Consider the following 19,763-nt stretch of genomic DNA (forward strand, 5'->3'; position numbering starts at 1 on the left):
AATATGGTCATGGAATAGTTGGCCATGATAAAGGATGCAATAAGAGGCTTTGTCCATATATTCTGTTCTTATCCAGTGGTTGCCACAGTGATCAGCAATGGGTCCATCTTCTCGGCTGAATTTGCTGAGACCAAATCAAACTTATTTTGAAGTCTAAATAAAACCATTAAAACAATTGCACATGTGGGTCTTGTGGTGCATATATATTCCATAAAGGCCTTCCAGTTTATTTTTTTTCCCAGTAAGAATTGACTTTTACATCAGTAGGTATCAAGCGGAGACTACTAGAAACAATCTTCTGTGCATACTTTCCAATCCAGCTGTGATGTAATGCTGCTCTTCTTTTTCCTTCTTCTTCATATGCAATATCTCTACATCGGTGGTAGCTTCTCATAAAAGAACAAGCTGTCACACAGAAGTTGTAACCAATCCTATTACATCTGATTCTTTTCAGAGCTGTAACTTAGCTTTATGAACCCAGTCTTACTTCCTCCATTTTTGCTCTTTCGAGAAAATACTGAAATATCCAAAGGAGAAGGGAACAACTGATTCATGTTAAATGAGAAAAATGCAAGTCATAAAAATAAACATACTTTTTTAAAAATAGGAAACTGATAGAGAAACGAGAGACACTAAAGAAAGCAGTCAAAAAATGAACAAAATCAAATTTAAAGAGAACCATGACCTTGTTTAGAGATAGACAAAGCTAATGTATTACTCTAAAATAGTTGTGGTCTTTTAGTCAACTATCCAAATCAATCCTTTTATTCTACATCTTAGATCTATCTTATCAACTTCATATGCTGAAAAGGTCCAGAAATGCATGATTTCCTGTAATTTGTGCTTACAGGATAGATACTGAGTGAAAAAACAAAACTTCTACATATTACTGACTCATATGAATACAGCATGCAGAGACAACCTTCTCCCTTCTCCTTCACCCCATTCCCTTCTATGAAGCTTTGTTTCTTGCCTTGATAAACTCAAGGCAGTCTGATGACATTTGCCTAAACTAAATTCTGTGAGAAATGTACCCTTAATTGAAGTTTTCCCCCTCCTTCCTTAAACCCCTTTCAGTGATAACAGGCATGAAACAGTAGGTTTTCCCATTGGAATGCCTACATAATTCACATACATAATTACTCCACTTCTAATGGGTGTATGTGAATATAGCATAGGCTAGATCCTAATCGGGATGAAGTTCAGTTCCTGAGGATATCAGCAAATCTTAACAGAAAGGATCTCCTGGGGCCTTTTAAAGCTAGAATGCTGTGGGGAAGATGGGCTGAAGACTCCTTACATCCAAGTTGCCTTGTTGAATGAACTATTGTTCTGGGCAACTTCCCTCTTCTCTCTCCCCAGTTGCTATGAATGTTGTTGTTTGGGGTCATTAAGGAGTTCTGATGGTAAAGAGGCCGTGACCCTGGCAGGGTCTCAATAGCTATTGTCCCTTTTCTTTTTCCTTCTTGAATGGTTGATGGCCTGTCTCAGAGTTAGGCAGGGAGGGAGGATTTTCCCACAGCTGATGGATGAAGCCGGACGGGGGAGATGCAGAGAGTCCTACGCCCTTTTCTTCCAACCCCAATTCTGCTGGTTTCATCCTTGTGATGGATTATAATCAATTATAGGGTCTGTATAGTGGCTTGGCTTGCAGAAGGTTTTCCCATTGTAATGCCTGATTCTTAAAAATCAGCCTTCCTACCTAATTTCCCAGGAACATTTTTGATGGGATTTTATTTAGTTAAACCTAATGAAAGAAAGTTTTTTCCCCCAGAGATTAGAAATGGGGTAGAGTTAGAAATATCCAAGTGTTAATTAGTAGAAAACTGATTGCCTACATTGAGAGCCAATTTGCAGTAATAGTTAAGGAGCTAGACAGAAATGGGAGCCCTGGAGTTCTGTTGATCTTTGGTCACAGAAGCTGGCTGGGTGACTTCGGGCCAGTCATTCTCTTCAGCCCAACTTACCTCTTAAGTGTTGTTATGAAGAAATGTTGGATTGGACAAAATTAAATCTATAGATCCATATATTACTTTGTATTCAGCCTTCTTAACAGTATATTTTTCAAGATTTTTTTTCATAGAATAAGGACTAATCACAAGAGCCTTGTTCTTTTGAGTTGTATTTTGCACATTGCTATGATATAAAACATTTCATGTAATTCAGATCTAAATAAATAAATTAGATTTCCAGATTTAACCTTTCCCTATTTTTTGATCACTGCTAATTCATGCTCTTCAGTTATCTGCAACAGGCAATTGTTCCTGGTTTTAGTGGGGTTCCATTAATCTTAGCACCAATGTAATTTCTGAAACCTATCTTTCTGTTTTTAACAAAATAGGATTAACATTGATCAACAGATCTACTTTTCTGTGAAGTTACACCTCTGATAATCATTTAGTATTTGTGTTGCTTATGGCTAAGTTTGGAAATGTCAAATGTTGATATTGCTTGACATTTTAATTAAATTCTTCTCATTGTAAGAATTGGTTTTAAATGTGTTTTGCTGTGAAATTCATTCTGTATCCTTTTTAGCCTCATATTAATATCATCTTGGAAGGCAGGTAATTTAAGACTGGGGATGTCAGTCCCCTTCCCACCAACCTTTAAACAGCTAGATACTGGCTGCTTGAGAAGTCAAGAGGCATTCATGTCTGATCAAAGCTTTGGATCTGAGTAATTTAATAAGCTGAAGTCATGAACAGCTGTCTAAATCACCCTGCCTTGAGATATGCACACACATATTAGCTCAGAGAAAATGTACATGAATGCACAAAGCTGCAAAATAATCAGGGTAAACTAAGATGTCTTTTGTGGCTGGTTAAATTGCATCCAATTTAGAACACAAGTTGCTAGGCACAGTGTTTTCCACTTACAAACTGCGTACGGTACTTCCTAATATTACAATATAGGTGGATTTGTAGCTTTAAGGCTACAAATCTTTGTCACAATTTCCCAGCTATATAGCAAGAATCACTTAAATAAGAGACACCTTTCTTTCAATTTAGAAACCCAGTTTTCTAGATTGCCCAGTACATGATGATTTTACAGGTCGGATCATTTTCTCTCTATTGCTAGTCCACTAGGAGTATTTAGGACATCAATTCCTTGCTTCATTGCAGAGATTACAAGTATATGACATTGTGTTTCTAAGTCTGATGAAGCAGGCACATCTGCTGGTTAGCATAGTCTGACACTGCCCTACTCCACACTTTTAATGCTGTCAACCTGGTTTTAGCTAAAGTGACCTTCGCATATACTGTACTTAAATGGACAAAGGCAGTTATCATTTTTGCTTGTATGTGTACTTGAAGCTATGGAGGTACAGTCTTTTACGTAAGGGGAACCCGGGGTGTTGGTTTTGCAGGAACAGGTTCTGCAGGAACAAGAAAGAAGAAGGGAGTGTGTTGTTGCAATAGTGTCCTTGTTATCCAGCTCATCAGTGTAGTTGTTGGCTTGAAGCATGAAACCTGTGGATCAGTCTTCATGGAATATTTGTGAGTATGTGTGTGAATCTTTTTGCAGTGAAAATCAATACTACTTTAACAACCAAGAAGGGGGAAAATATAATTTAGGCATAACATTTTTCAATGCTAAGTAGTCAGCGGTTAAATGTTTTACAGCAGAGATGTTGACCTTTTAATTGATTTATTTCCCCCTCTTCTTGGTTCCAGTTAAGGCATTGGTAAATATAGGTCATAATGTACACAAGCCAATTATTTCCTGGTGCTCTTCTCTGAATAACTCTTTTCTGGGGAATTTGCCAACTTACTGTTCATTCTAACTATATAAGCAAGAATCGCCTATCATATTTTCTAGTGAAAATGTGCTTCAGTAAATAGTCATTCTCTGTTTAGAATATTTCTTTTGCAGAGAATGCCCCTGATCAGAATATTTATTTTTGTGGAACTGCAGTTATAAACAAAGTTAACTGAATTGAATATACATCTAAAAGATGCCAATAGTTTGCATTCTTCACATAATCTCAGTTATCAACAGCTGTCAGTTACATATGTCTTGTATCAAAGTTAATGAGACTTCTGCACAATCTCCTGTGTCCTTGGTCAGTACCACAGTTTTAACTACACTTAAATTATGAAGACCAGAAATTAAAAGTCAAGATTCATAAACTGTCTTCACCTCATCACACCCCTGAAATTACATTTCAGTTTTGTCTCTTGCTGCCCTTTACACATGCAAGTACATATTGTCTGGAAATTTTACATTTAATTTTGTTTGCCCAAATAAGGGAATGCCTTATTTCTTGAGAAACTCTGAGTATACATCATTTGTACTTCCACATACATCAGTGGTGGCTAACCTTTTTCATCTCCCGTGCCGAAAATCGCGCACCAGTACCCAGAAGGCAATGCGCCTCCCCCCCCCACACACCACGTGCTGCGCATCTCTGTGCAAGCAATACCCTGTGCACCTCTGTGCATGCCTGTGTGACCCCCCCCATGTGCCACACGCATCTCTGTGCATGCGCATGTGTCTTTTGTGAAAAGCCCCCGCCTCCTGCATATGCACAACTGATACCCAACAATCAGCTGGCGGGCGGGCAGCACATGCACAGTGGGGCTCTTCTGCTCATGTGCCAGCAGAAGTGGCTCTGTGTGCCACTTCCGGCACGCGTGCCATAGGTTTGCCATCACGGGCAGTCTTCAAAATATTGAAGAATATTTTGGGACATTGAGGGGTGATGGTCAAATAGTCAGGTTTAGCATCTGTTGAACCTTGCAGAAAGAGAATGTGAGATACCTATATCTGTGTTCACTGTGATGAGAAGTAGAGTGCAGGAGGAGGTTATTAAATTTATGTTGAAGGAGGGGCTGGTGTCAAACACAAAACAGTTTTTGTAATTGCACCGTGGAACATCACTCCCACTCCCCCTTTCCAATTTCCCATATCCAGGCAGTCCTTTCCAGCTTGACTTTGGTGCTAGAAAAAGAGCTGGATGAGAAAGAAAGTATCTAGTCTGATGGGCATTTGGTGAAGCAAGACTTAACATTTAATTAATGTCTTAACATTGCCACCAGAATACATCACTTATATTGGTGGAGCTCCACAATCCCTTGTTTTGTCATGTAAATAAACCATCTTTTTAACTACAGGTTTAAAAACCTTCCAGAAACCTGATCTCTTAGGAATAAGGTGGATTATACTCTTTATAAAGTAAATCATTATACGGTATAAACATGAGACCATTAGAATCTCTCCTTCTGCCTGTTTGCTTTTCTTCAGAGATCTTAGAACATTGAAACTGAGTGAACTGAGGCAAAGGAAGCACTGTTACAACAACAAAGAGATCAGTTGCAATAATTGCATATAATTGAGGACTTATGGTGATCTTAAAACTTCCCCTGACAAAGAAGAAGCCATCTTTAATGAACAAGTAATTCTATGTGGGGAAGAAAAAGGAAAGCGGGGAAAGAGAATGGAGAATTTAAGACTTAAAAAAACAATCAAAGAAAAGAAAAATATTTTGAAAAATAAGTATAATACCGGAAAGCAACAGAAAAGGGGAATGCAGAAGAGAGAAATAGAGGTAGAGAGACAAGTGGGTAAAAAGGGGAGAAAGAAGAAGAGAGGGAAGAAGGAAAGGAAAAGAAGTTACAAAGGACCGGAGCAAGATATAGAGAAACAGGACCTATTTAGAGATAATGGGTGAAAATCTAACTGAAAAGGGATTCTGTAAAGGTACATAAGATTGTATTGTTATATCAGTAATAGAAATAACTTTAGAAAATTGGAAACAACGTATGATTAAAATGAGGGATAAAATAGTGTAATTTAGTGAAACGTTTGTGAATAAAATAAGTGAAATAAAATAAATGAGAAAATTGAATTAGGAAGGAACGGGAACATTTTAATTAGTTAATGTTTTATAAAATATAAGTGAAGAGGGGGGGAATTAACTATGGAAAGCTTATAATTGTTCCCATAGAAGTATGATATTTAATTGAAAAGTAATGTTAAAGATGTTAAGACTTTAATGAATATTAATATTAATGATAGAATTGAATTGGAATGGAATGTTGTTTTAATTATATACATTTATAATTTTTTTCCTTTTTTTAAGAATACAGTGTGTATTTTAAGAATGTACCAAGCAGAATCCGAATGGAAGTTATGCATTATATTGAATGTTACAACTTTAGGGAAAAGATATAAAGGTGTCATACTCCAATCAGTAACTACAGGAGAAATTTTGTTTAATGAGAAAAGATAATAGATAATTGAAACAGGCAGACAAAAAATATAAATGCAATGATTTGAATTGAGATGAGATAATTAAAATAAAATTGAGAAAATTAAAAGAGGGGAGAAGCTATGCAGAAAATGTAAAATAGTAATAAGATATGGAATAGAATATAAAAATGAGCACGAACCTGAATTTGTGTCTGTACGAAGAAATGTAACCCAGGATTATGCTGCTTTCAAAAAAGGTGTTTTATTTGTATTTTTTTTTCTCTTCGTGAAAACTCAAATAAAATTTACAAAAAACAAAACAAAACCCTTCCGCTGCTCTGCTTGGTTTATTTAAGACATTGAAGAAATGCCTCTTCTGTGGCATTTCTTAGCACCTCATGAAGGTAAAACTAGCTTCAGGAAGAATTTTGTTTAACCTTGCTCTTTTGCTCTTGTTCTTTGCAGCAAGACCCTCTCATGTTTGTTATTTTGGCAAGAAATGTACTATACTCCAAAGAGTTACCCCAATAGACTATCCCAGGTTAAACGGTTGTCAAAATAAGCAATATCTTGGCAGCTGTTAGCTACATCACTGTTGGCTTAGTTTTTCTTCCTTGGATCGGGATTGAGAAGATGAGACAGCAAAACAGCTGCCAATCAAACGGGGGTTGTCAAAATATTTCCAGTCCCATGATGAGAGCAAGGAGAGCCAGTTTTTGCTTCTCAGGGTAAATGTGGAAACAACTGATGTGTTATTCTAATAAATGTGTGTTCCTAACCTGTGTTTGTTTAAATTACATAGAGCAGCCCAATTTGGAAGATGAATTTATGGATGAGATGAAAGACTGATGAACCAATTCATCACTTGCTGATTCTCCCTCATAAATCACATCCCTTCTAGTTTCTGTTCTACCCAAGCTGCACTCTTGGGGAAATTGTAGTCTAGCTTGGGGAGGTTTTTAATTTATATGTGTATGCATATATTATTTTATATTCTACCCCTCTTCCCTGTTGGAATTCCACCCAGGAGACATGCTTAATTTCAGAAGGAACTTCAGATACTACAATACCATGGGGTTAGATGCAGCAGAGAATTGACAGAGAAGGAAATGGTGTTAGGAAGTTTCTACATACTTTGGTAAAGATAGCCTGCAGTAGAAAATAGGAGCTCCATTTCAGCTTTGGTCTTTTAATCCATCTTCTTTGTACTATTATTGCATGCAAAATTGTCCAAGTAATCCCCAAGGAAGCTCTATGTCAACTCCAACCGTCCTGTTTAAGGGAAGGATAAATTATACAGTACGTTATAGTATATTTATAAGCAACCACGATTTATACACAGTACTTATTTTCTTGATGTTGAATTTAAAAGAAATAGACTAAACCTTGACTGATTGGAATAGTCTGTAATGCCAGGATTCAAGTTTGTCATGCTGTATTGATGTTGCCAAATAAAATCATGTCAATTTGTGTAGAATAGCCATTGAGGGACATAGAAGAAAAGTCCATAGTGCCCTCAAATTTAGGAGGAAAAGCATGTCACGGGAGCTGGAGATTACTTCACTGGATGCACCGAATAGCTAAAGTGATTAGAATTTAAATTGGGGTGAAATAGGGGAGGGGGAGGGAAAGACAGGGCAGTTATGCAGGAACAAATTACACGTGAGATAGATTTACAAGTGCCTTATTCCCTAACAATTGTAGTTTGTTAAAAGCTTGTTGTGTTTGTTGAATTCTTCTGAGATAGCCTGAAACACTGTATTGTATGTGACTTGAATAGTCTCTTGCTCAATGGTACTGCTAAAGTTTCTTTCCCCCCCACCCCCTAAAAATGATTGCAGGTAGTCCTCAACTTAAAACAGTTCATTTAGTGACTACAAAGTTACAACGGCACTGAAAAAAGTGACTTATGACCATTTTTCACACTTATGACCATTGCCACATCTCTATGGTCATGTGAGTTACATTTGGATGCTTGACAACTGACTCATATTTATGATGATTACAGCATCCTGGAGTCATGTGATCCCATTTTGCACCCTTCTGACAACCAAAGTCGGTGTGGAAACCAGATTCGCTTAACAAACGTGTTACAAATTTAAGAACTGCAGGTATTCACTTAACAAATGTAACAAGAAAAGTCATAAAATGGAACAAACTCACTTAGCAAATTTCTCACTTAACAACATCAATTTTGGGCTCAGTTGTGGTTGTAAGTTGAGGACTACCTGTATTAGCTTTGTGCTAAGGAATTTTCTTCCTCCTCTTTTCAACCCAGGAAGGAAAAATAAAAAGCAGATCCCTTGTTTTCTTTTTTGTCTCTGACACTTCATTGATGATTCCCCAAATATAGATAGACAATCTCCAAAATTACAACTTTGTTTTCTTTTGATTTGCTAAATTCCTCAGTGACTGGGTTAAAAAATCCTTGATAATTCTGGAATTAGAGGGGTAACAAGAATTCCTGCCAAGCAGGGGGAACATTAAGCAATTTGGCTTTCTCTTCCTCCCCTTCTTTCTTCAACACAAACCACACCAGCTTCCATCACACCAGTCAGCAGTTGATAGCAGATTCTGGTATATTTATACATTAATTGGTCCATGATTCAAATCTTTCCTCTGAACCCAACCTGCGAATTCTTCTGAAGTTTTGCATCTACCGGTTTTCTCCAGTGCCACTTGAAGAGCGATTTCCATTTCTGTGTTTAGATCGAGCCTGTTCTCCCCCTCCCCTCTTTCCAACATTTTTAGGCAGACTCTTATAAATATCAAGATTATCATTCATTTTCTTCACTGAATTTTGCTGCAGTGTTGTTCTTAATGCTCACCTAATGCTTAAAGATTCTAATTCTGTTTAGTAACATTCTCTTGTATATGTGCAATTCCAGTATCATTGATGAATTTATTTGGGTTCTTCTGTAATTCAAACAAACAAACCCTACCACTTTCAGATCTGTGACTGTTGCCTTTTGGGTGGCAAATTTTTATTACGTATTCATGGTTCAATGTCACAAGATCCTGCATATGTAGCTGTGTAAGATAGGTGGATAGATCTGAAAGGGGAGGAGGGATAGGTAGGTTGGTGGATAGAGATAGGTAGGTAGGTAGGCAGACAGGCAGGCACATAGACAGATCTGAGGCAGAGAGAGAGAGATGGGTAATTCTTGTTTAGTGACCACAGTTGGGATTGTCAACTTGGTTACTAAGCAAAACAGCCACTAAGGGAAACCTAACCTCTCACATATAAGGGCTGTGGATTATGATTTCAGAACCATAATAATCAGATTATCCTTAAACCTATTAACTTACTCTACAGGCATAGATAAAATACTAGAATTCTCATTAGCTAGTTTTCTGGATGAAATAGGTTAGCATTTTCAGAAGGCTGCCTCTGTCTTATCTGGGGACTACAGGGTATAATTATTGAAATATAAAATGAATTTGCAACCTCCTGAGATATATCTGTTACTATAATAGTCAGGGATTTCATTGCTACTATTTATGGTAATTAATCTATCGCAGTTCTCTACTCTTCTGAGCCAACCTTTAGGGAGAGAGGAATGGCAAGCTAGAGTTTTTGAAATAAAGCTTTAAAAAACCATTACAGTTGTCTGGAAGACATCAAGGGTGCACATTTTCTACAAGCAACCAATTTTCTGCCAGTCTTTGCTACTGGCAAAATAATTTTGGGAGACCAAGGGTTAATTCCAGCCTGGAACTTCAGTGCAGAGGTTATCCCCTATGGCTTGTATAAATATTTGCCACTGGGTGTGATCTCTATATTATCCTGGCTCTGATCATCTGATGGGGCCCTTGGTTATATAAACACCACCGCCCAGGGTTGATGCTGAGATTGTGAGTAGTTCGCATTAACAGTATAATGCTTTTTATCTAATAATAGTTATTTACTTGGCACTCCAGGTGATTTTTATCCAAGAGGAATAAACTGTATTTAGCAAAAGGTTCATAGGTGGAACAGGAGATAAATTTCCTTATTTTTCTGCCAATGTTTATTTTTTTTCTCCTCCTCCAGTGCTTTGTTATTATTTCAGCAGTTCCTAAGGGGAGGGGGTCAGATTATTCATTTGAAAGACTGAAACACTGAGAACTGAACATGGATCACCCCTCTTTAACTTTCAAAGGGTCCCGAGTGCTCTGTAGCATGAGCAGTCATTGAGAGCAGACACAGAGGACATGAGGATTGAGAGGCAGAGGGTCGCAGGGGCAAGGGCCAGCAAAACAGCAAATAATAAGTGACAGGAAGATGAAAACCATCTGTTTAGTTCCTCCTAAAAATGTGGTGCAGAGAAGAGAGGGAGCAATTACCACTCAGAGAGACTTGTGTATGACACATATAAGGGGGAAGTAAAAGTGTGGAGACAGCATGCATTCACTCTGGGTTCTATGACCCCAATAGAGGCATTCTCTTACATTCTGGTGAGAGAGAAGTTCCCTGAGGTTGGGCTCCAGCACGAGTCCGAAAGCTCCGAAGACTAAACCTCTGTTCCTGGTGACCGACTCAGATTGGATCCTGCAACATCCCCTCACTTCTCTAGGAAGGATTTCAGGGAGGGAGGGAGGGAGGGAGAGAGGGAGAGCGAGAGACCTTTCGTCAAATCTCTCTTTCCTTCCACACCTCAATCTTAGCATTAATACCACATGTTCTGTGGGGAAGAGCCAAATAATAATAAGTGGTAACTTATATTCTTAACTAACTTGCATACAGATAGCCTGTGTTTTCAGTATTATGGGAGCCACACAATTTCAAACGTTTCAATCATAGTCATGTGGTCTTATGGTCAGCCAGATCATGGAGGTCAAAGGAAGGGAGGAGAAAAAAGGCTATCCCTTTGCATAGCCAAAGAGTGCACAGAAAGGAAATTGAGTCAGTAAACTAGTTCAGTTTTGTTGATATTTGTCCTCAAAACTCATTTGTCAGGAAATTCTGTTGTTCCCTTCCCTGTTTATGCATGGATCTTCGGCATAACTCCACATCTATGATGAACTTGTAAACTTGGAAATAATAGCATTTGGGCGGTCATGTGAGAAGCAGATTAAACAGAGCTTAAACATTGCATTTGGTTTAGTTGCCTCTTTAGGGGATAAATGTGAAAGCACATGATGTTTATTACTGTGCCACATTTTTTTCCTCTTAGTTGGCTAAAACTCTGAGGTGCTTCTTTCCTATGCGTGATTTTCTAGGATGCTTGAAGTAATGTTGCCTTTTTTTTTAACATTACTTTCCCATTTGTTCCTTTGCAGGGACCATCCGCCCAGTGCGGCGGAGCTATTATGACCCCTCCTCAGCCCCAGGCAAGGGTGTGGTATGGGAGTGGGAGAACGACAACGGCACCTGGACCCCTTACGACATGGAGGTGGGCATTACCATCCAACATGCCTATGAGAAGCAGCACCCCTGGATTGATCTCACTTCCATTGGCTTCTGCTACATCATTGACTTCAGCACGATGGGGCAGATCAACCGCCAGACCCAGCGCAAGCGCCGGGTCCGTCGCCGCCTTGACATGGTCTACCCGCTGGTCACAGGCACCTTGCCCAAATCTCAGTCGTGGCCAGCAAGCCCCGGTGCAGCCAATGTGCCTCCTGCTCCTGCTTGTACTTGTCCACAATGCCTTCTTGTCATGAGCATAAAGGCAACAGTGGCAGCTGGGAGCAATGGAGGAATGGGAGCGGCAGCTAGCCAGCAGCCTCAGCCTCCACTGCCATGTAAAGCGGTCTCCCTTTCTGGCAGCGCCAAAATCCCCACGCCGGCATCGGTTCACAAACCACAAGATGGAACAGCCACCATGCGTAGCTCTCTGAAGACCCTCACGTCCCAAGTGAGCCGAAGGCAGGCAGTTAGCACACCTGCCCTCACCACAAGCAACTCCCCTGCCAGTCCTCCTAATGCCAACGGCAAAGTGACACACACCAGCCTTAATACATTGAACCGAACCAATCTGCAGCGCCTGGCCATCGCACAGTCCCGTGTGCTCATCGCCTCAGGGTAAGCGCTCGTTTTTGTTATTACTTAGGCCTTCAAGTCAGTGTTGATTCCTGGCAACAGCCCAGACTAGTCTCTGCAGTTTTCTTAGCAAGACTTTTGCAAGTGGTTTGCCACTGTCTGCTTCCTAGGGCTGAGAAAGAACGACTAGCCCAAGATCACTCAGTTAGCTTCGTGCCTAAGGCACGATTAGAACTCACAGACTCGTGCTCCAGCTGGTGTCTTAACCATCACACCAAACTGCCTTTAAGTCAGTGGTGGTAGTGGCGATGGCAGCAGAGACCGAACCATTTCTCTCCAATGTTCTGCTGTTGGGCCGGGCTCCCATACTAATCTTTAGGTCCTGCTTTTGAAGCGCAGCTGCTTTGCGTGGCAAGCAGAAGCGACAGGGAGAGTGCACAACTGCTTTAAGTGCTCGTTTACCACTCCTAATACTACATGTTGACATCCCTCTTCCTACTCACAATATTGTTTTTCTATTATCCATATTTAGACCATGGATAGGTCACTTCTGTTCCTGGAATATTGCAGATGGACCTTTCCCAATTCAATGCTCCCTTGATTTAATAGATTAGAGTGGCTATAGAAGTATGCAGGTAATACCATGTTTCTCACAAAATAAGTCCAGGCCTTACTTTTTTTTGACCCCTGAAAAAACGGGTAAGCCGTCTTTTCGGGGGTGACTTAATTTCCTCCCCCACCTAGAGCGGCCCATACGCACGTACCTCGCCGCGAGGCTGCTTCTATCGGCTGACAAAACCTCCCCAAAGGCAGAGTCCACAGCTGCTTCAGGGCGTGGCGTGGCTGCCCGTGTCCCCTCGCCTTTAGGCGTCTCTTTCGGGCGATGGAAGCTCCCCAAATGCAGTCACCAGCCACTTTGATCGGCCAGTAGAAGCGGCCTCGGGGTGAGCGCACACACACACACACACACACTCCCCTTGCCACAAGGCCACTTCTATCGGCAGACAAAAGCTCCCTTGAAGGCAGAGTCCCCAGCCACTTTGGGGCGAGGCGTGGCACACACACACTCCCCTCGCTGCGAGGCCGCTTCTACCGGCCAATTGAAGTAGCTGGTGACTGCATTTGGGGAGCTTCCATCACCTGAAAGAGACTGCCCTAAAGGCGAGGGGACACGGGTAGCCACGCCACGCCCTGAAGCGGCTGGGGACTCTGCCTTCAGGGAGCTTCTATCGGCTATCGGGGTATTCTAGCCTAGGCTACCTGCAGGGCACTCCTAAAGGCAAGTTTTCTCCCCATCCCCCCCGTCCTTCCCCCACCCATTTCTCTTCACCTCGTGTAGTTCTAACAAACGATGTGAGAAATGGCAGGGAAAAGCATGGTTTGAATAGGCCTAAATTTTGGGGGCGGGGCTTAATTTCACCTCATGCCTAGAAATCGTGCTGGGGCTTCCTATTGGTGGAGGCCGTATTGTTGGAGAAACACGGTATGTAATGCAATAAATTTGGAGAGAGTGTTGAGGGAGGTAATGCAGACAGATTCTGAGTCAAGTTAAATATCTGAACATAGGAAACGTACTGCGTAGATTATAAAGTGTGGTTCAGTTTTGTCAAGGTTTATGAAGAGGAGCCCATGGAGGGATTCTGCTTGAAGACTACATTGCAGAATTTTGAAGAATGATATGTCAGGTGCTTTGGGAATAGAAACAAAAGTGGCTTCTGATATTTGCTTACTGAAGAAACCCTAGCTGTATGTTGTGTGAGACACAACTTATTAGAAAAGTAGGATATACTGAGAAGCTCTGAAGAAACAACAAACTCTTGACGGTCAAATAGAAGTCAGCTGTTTGTAAATATATCTCAGCCCAAATACCAGCAGGATAGAAAATTCCTAAGGAAAACCTGGGACTGACATTGACTGACGCCCCCCCATCAGTGCCCCTTCCTCTGTTCATCAAATCCCACAGACCCTTTGAACCATAAAACAGAGAAGCCTAAAAGCCCCTTTTGAATGTTAATGAGGAAGTGAAACATTCTTCTTCTTCTTTACTCTTCAGCTCTGGAGTGGGCTCCTATCAAAAGGCCCATACAATTTTTTTTTCAGGCTGCTGCCCAATCTGGAAGTTACCCCATCCTCAGCATCCTCCTCCTGCTAGGCCTCCCTTGACCAAAACACTCTTTCTTGGACATCTAATTAGCGTGTTCCTTCTCTTTTGTATGATTTTGCCATCAGCCGTCTGTTGCTGGTTGCTCCCCCCTCTGCCCATGACCCTTTCAAAGACTTTCCCATGGAAGAGAGGAAGGGAGAAGGGGCCAAGGCGATGCTTCCCCAGAACAAAAGGCCCTGTGAATAACTGGGAGACACAACCAAGGTTTCAAGAGCTGAATGAGGAGAAGGCAGGCGAATGGGGAGGGCGGGACATGCCTCTCTCTTCAGATTAGAGGATTCTCTGTCTCCAGCTAGCTCCTTGATCTGTAACTACAGCAACCATTGTCCAGTTTAAAAGGTGCCCCACTTTGTCTATATCTCAGCCCTTTCTGTCTCATATATCTCCCATCTATGCCTATTCCAGAGGCCTTGATAATTGCTGCACTTCTGTCTCAGGAGTAAATTCAAGATTGTTCACTTTTGAAAGCAGGAACTTGTGTCTGGAATGTGACACTTTCTTGTGTTCCAAAGCTGATGTCAAGTTTTGTCAGAGGAACCTTGGAGCAATCCAGTGTCATGCAGGCTTCTATGGATTGGGTTGGTTTCTGCTGGTCTTGCAAAGCCGGCAGACTTAGTCCAGATTATTGATGCACATAATTTATAGTTAAATTGAGGATGTGCCATGAGAGTAAAGTTTGATTTTGCAGGAACGTTTATGTGGTGCTGTGAGCAAACAGGATCCCCAAAGGTTGTGGACACGATCTAAGAATGTTTTTTTCCCAAAACACATTGACCAAATTGTAGAAGTTTGTAGAAATTTATCTGCATGATACAAAGCGAAGAAACCTTTTCTAAAGGTTTTGTGGATCTATGATATTAAAACCACAATTGAGCCTAACATTCCTGTTGTTAAGTAAGACATTTGTTAAGTGAGCTGTGCCCCGTTTTACAACCTTTCTCGCCACAGTTGTTAAGGGAACCACTGCAGTTGATAAGTTAGTAACATGGAGGTTAAGTGAATCTGGCTTCCCCATTGACTTTGCTTGTCAGAAGGTCACAAAAGAGGATCCCGTGACTCCTGGGATACAGCAGCAGTCATAAATATGAACCAGTTGCCAAGCATCTGAATTTGATCAGATGAACATGGGGCTGCTACAAAGGTTGTGTGAAAAAATGGCCGTAAGTGCTGTTGTAACTTTGAACGGTGAATAAATGAACAGTTGTAAGTCAAGGACTACCTGTATTTTTCATAATGTGGTCCTATTTTATGTTACAGAATTTTTCTCCACCTTGAGTGGACAAGGAATCTTGTTCATGTTCAAAACACAAAACTTTTTTTGAAAGCCATTCTATGCATACTTCCATCTGTATCCATTTCTACATGTCAACATGGTTGTCCGCTACTCCTCGCATTCTCAGAGTATATTCAGCATTAGGTAAAAATCTTGGTGGATCAGCTCAAGCATTTTGAGTCCAACACTGACCAACAATTTTGATTCAGGAAACTAACAAGAATGAATAGGAGAGCAACAGCTTTCCTGTCATTCTCTAGAAGCCGAGGTTTGATGTATGCCATTTGTGGTTCAGATTGCCATCACAGTGAATTGCAGTTGAGAGCTCAGTCTTTCATGCATTTGTCTAGTTCCCTTTTAAAACCATCAGATTTGGTGGCCATGTTCGTGCCTGATGACAGCCAATTCCACTGTTCACAGATTCGATCAATGCCAATCTGATTATCAGTGCATGGGCAGAATTTGGGCATTGGAGAGTCGCACCAGAGTAGTGAATGAGTCTATGAAATGCATGAAAAAGCTCTTCATGGGCAAATTGGTATAAATTTCTGAGTGGGCACCTGGATGTCTTAGTAACATAATATCATCCTAACTTCAGGCAGAAGTTATAGATCTTAGAGAAATTCAGCTCTGAGATTAAGAATAGGAGGAAGAAAATATCCTGAAATTATTTTATTTAAAAAAAAATGTTTCCTATTGTTCCCATGGCCAGACAGTCCCTAAAACTCATCCTGTAATTCCTTTGGGTAGACTGATGATCATGACTGGAATAAGGTGATCACTATACATCTAACCATCTTTAAGGAGTAATGTGCTTATCACTGATTTTCCTATTGCCTATTAACAGGCTATTGACTGTTACCTACCCTTCTTTCAAGATCCATTTGCTTGCTTGCCTTTCTCAGACTGGGTCTCCTAGCTCAACTAGGCTCTAGGGACAATGTTTGTGCCTTAGGCTGCTAGCAACCAAAGGCAGAGATGTAACCTGCCAGGCTAGACTGTCTAGGCCTGGTACCTTTTAGGATATTAAAGAAAACATCCAGGGATCAATGAATAGGTGGAAACTTCTCTCCACCCTCTGTGTAGCGTGTACAGAAGGTACAGTGGATTCCTCTTTGTTCTCATAGTGTTCCACCTCCATCCTTCAGAGAATCCAAGGTTTGCTTTGACACCTGTTCACAGTTTCTTTCCATGTGTGCTTAATTCTCAGAGTCTCCAGCTTTTACAGAAATGCAGATTCATTTTCCAGCCATCTCTAATAACTTGTGTTTTATTCTCTCATAGAGTCCCTACAGTTCCTGTTAAAAACCTCAATGGCTCAAGCCCAGTCAATCCTGCCCTAGCAGGTAAGGGGACCAAAAACCCTATGGAACCAGAGCTACCATTAAGAATAGAACAGAACAGAACAGAACAGAACAGAACAGAACAGAACAGAACAGAATAGAATAGAATAGAATAGAATAGAATAGAATAGAATAGAATAGAATAGAATAGAATAGAATTCTTTCTTGGCCAGGTGTAATTGGACTCACAAGGAATTTGTCTTTGGTGCATATGCTCTCAGTGTACATGTAGAAAAAATAAAATACATATAGCTCTTGATTGACCTAACCAAGGGATCCTTAAGTGGGAAGATATTTTGAAACCCTGACCTCTGCAGGGTTTTTCCAAGACACACTGATGGAAGTGGGGAAAGGAACCAATTCTTTCTATTCCTTCAAGAAGTGGAAGAGGAATATGGAGCAAGTGCATGAATGAAGATGCGAGTTGTGGTGAGGAACAAAAAAAGGAAGGTGATGGTGATGATCTACAAGATGGGATGTTCAATGCCCTTGTTGCTTGGGGATAGATAGAGACATACAGTGCAGCACATCTAAAAGGTCGAAGTTTTGGGAAAACTAGTGTACACCTGCCATAGGGAGGGAGTGCAACTTTAAAAGAGAAAAAAATACTCATTTTAACTATGTGCTTAGGCTCAAACGTATTATTGTTGTGAATGTTAATAAATATTGATAATGGTTTATGCGTGTTTTAGAAGTTTGGATTTTAAAAAACCTCAAAGTTAATGCCTTCCAAATAAGTTAGCTTCCCAAACCCTGAGGCCAGCATGGCATTTTAGTCAACGTTTGAGGAGGATATGACATTGTCATGAGATTGTTTAATCTTCTGGTTTCCTTTAGTTTAAAGCATTATAAAAATTGGAACTGGCAAAGAGCCACCCTGCGATAAATGGGTAAAAATGGGTTTCATGGATGAAACAAGATTCTAGCTAGCCCATAAGTGTAAGACAGAAATAAAGCAAAGGAAGAGGCTGTTTACAAATGCTTGGACCCTCCTTTCTCCTGCCAGGAATCACGGGGATACTTATGAGTGCTGCAGGGCTCCCTGTCTGCCTAACTCGACCTCCAAAACTGGTTCTGCACCCGCCTCCAGTCAGCAAGAGTGACATTAAATCCATCCCTGGCATCTCCAATACCTGCCGTAAGACTACCAAAAAGCAGACCAAGAAAGGTAAGAACCTGAGCTTCTCCCTTTCTTCCTATTGCCCCACCTCATTAGAATAACTGGAAGGGGCAGGTGTCCAAAATATACAAACTCATAAAGAGAAAGAATGTGCATTGTAACTTATTCAGACATCATACCAAACCAGATTTTGTGCTGACTGAAGTTAGAAGCTGAAAGATACAGTAGTTTGAGGCGCCAGCTTTACCTTGGGGGGAAAAAGAACAACAACAACAAAACAGGTTAAGCTTGCTGGGTCAACACCTGCATCTTCCTTTTCTGCCCCAGTGTGTGTCCCTGGCTGCTTATGGCTTTTGGCTGAGGGTGATCAGGTGTTCTGATTCTCTATTGTTTTGGGCTGGCTGCTTCTGGAGGGTGATGGTATATTCCTGTCTTTGGAGGGCTCAGTCTGTGGATCTTTCTTCTTTCTCTTCTCTTCTGGTTTCTTGTAACTATCACTCAGGCATTGTTCAAACACGTTTTGTTCTCCTGCGCTGCCCCCCTCTCCGCTTCCATTTTGCGATCCCATCCACATGGGTTTCTGTATCCGGTGAGGGTTGGACAGTGGCAGATATCCAACCAGTGTTCTTCCAAAATGCTCTTCTGCATTACCTAACACAGCAGATGATTTGTACTCCTCTGGCTCATACTTTCCCAGCCAGCCGTAGTGAGCATGATGTATTGCACACTCTCTCTGGTATGCGGCTTTTCCTTTTTAAATTGACCTTTCTTCAAGGTGCTCCACATCTGCTTGACAAATAGTAAGCCTTACTTCCAGGTGACAATGGAGTAAAAGAGGTGTTAGAAGCCTCTGGTCCCTTGTGTGTGTCTGTGTATAGAACACAGAATCACTGTCATTAGAGTGAGCGCACAAGTTTGCCGACCAGCCTTGTTAAAAGGCCACAAGGGCAGATGCACTCACCGTGCTCCTTTCATGATAAAGAGCTAACGCTTAAGTTGTGCACTGCAATCTGCTGTCAGTGGAGCAAGCGCCTTCCTTATCCACCCTGCGCAATGACATAGCCAGACCTTCTTCAGGACAATCTGTAGCCATCTTGGCCCTTCAGGTCTTCCGACACTGCACCCACCGCTGCTGTAACTGATTCTCACCACTTTGCTGCTGGTCATTCTGTTCTTTGCTTTCCTTCCACCTTTCTCAAAGGGAGCACATACAGAGTACGGTTGTCTCCTCAAGTATCTAGAGAATTGCGAACATCAGGGATAAGGGTCATTAGAGGTGGGTAATGTGTAGATACTGTGCAACCTCAAGTTCCATCTTTGATCACAGATCACATTTGATGGCAAAATAATGAAGCCAATGATACAGTGTCTCACCTTTTAGACGGGTAATGTTGTACAATTAATATAGTAAAGCTAGGGTGAGGGCAACCTTTCAGTAGCTGGTGTCCATATAATACTTGGTAGGAGAAGAGCTTAGGATGGGGGGAGGGGTAGACTGATATAAAGCAAGTGGAGAGATGTGGCACATATAGTTGAAACCACATTTTTCTGGTCCTTTTCCCAAATTTTGGGGTTTTTCTTTGGTTTTTAACTGCTAAGGCTATTTTGGGCTTCTGCTTCATTCCGTGGACATTATTTTTGCCTCAAATAGCAGAGCAGTTTTCAGCTGCTGTGGTTGGAGAGTGCTTTGAAGGCCAGAGAGAGGT

The 19,763-nt window shown here is 41.1% G+C and overlaps 1 protein-coding gene and 1 long non-coding RNA gene across 3 annotated transcripts in view; one reads left to right on the forward strand and one right to left on the reverse strand.

Annotated features, from left to right (window-relative positions):
* Positions 1–19,763, forward strand: part of DTX4 (deltex E3 ubiquitin ligase 4) — a 41,711-nt gene that overhangs the window by 11,282 nt on the left and 10,666 nt on the right. Inside the window, exons 1-4 of one of the 2 annotated variants that reach the window (XM_026719691.2) lie at positions 9,977–10,047; positions 11,455–12,199; positions 16,879–16,940; positions 17,944–18,105. In XM_026719691.2, coding sequence (XP_026575476.1) covers positions 11,562–12,199; positions 16,879–16,940; positions 17,944–18,105 — 862 coding nt within the window. In that variant the 5' untranslated portion in view covers positions 9,977–10,047; positions 11,455–11,561. Of the gene's footprint in view, positions 1–9,976; positions 10,048–11,454; positions 12,200–16,878; positions 16,941–17,943; positions 18,106–19,763 lie in introns of those variants that run through there. The other variant, XM_026719690.2, reaches the window with a different exon arrangement.
* Positions 44–6,900, reverse strand: LOC148128055 (uncharacterized). Its single transcript, XR_015740859.1, has 2 exons — positions 6,393–6,900; positions 44–517 (listed from the first exon to the last, which is right to left on the reverse strand). It is a non-coding gene; the product is annotated as an uncharacterized LOC148128055 (long non-coding RNA).

The sequence above is a fragment of the Pseudonaja textilis genome, chromosome 1 (assembly GCF_049901715.1).
Source record: "Pseudonaja textilis isolate UNSWEBS1 chromosome 1, rPseTex1.2, whole genome shotgun sequence".
In the NCBI taxonomy this organism is placed as follows: domain Eukaryota; kingdom Metazoa; phylum Chordata; class Lepidosauria; order Squamata; family Elapidae; genus Pseudonaja; species Pseudonaja textilis.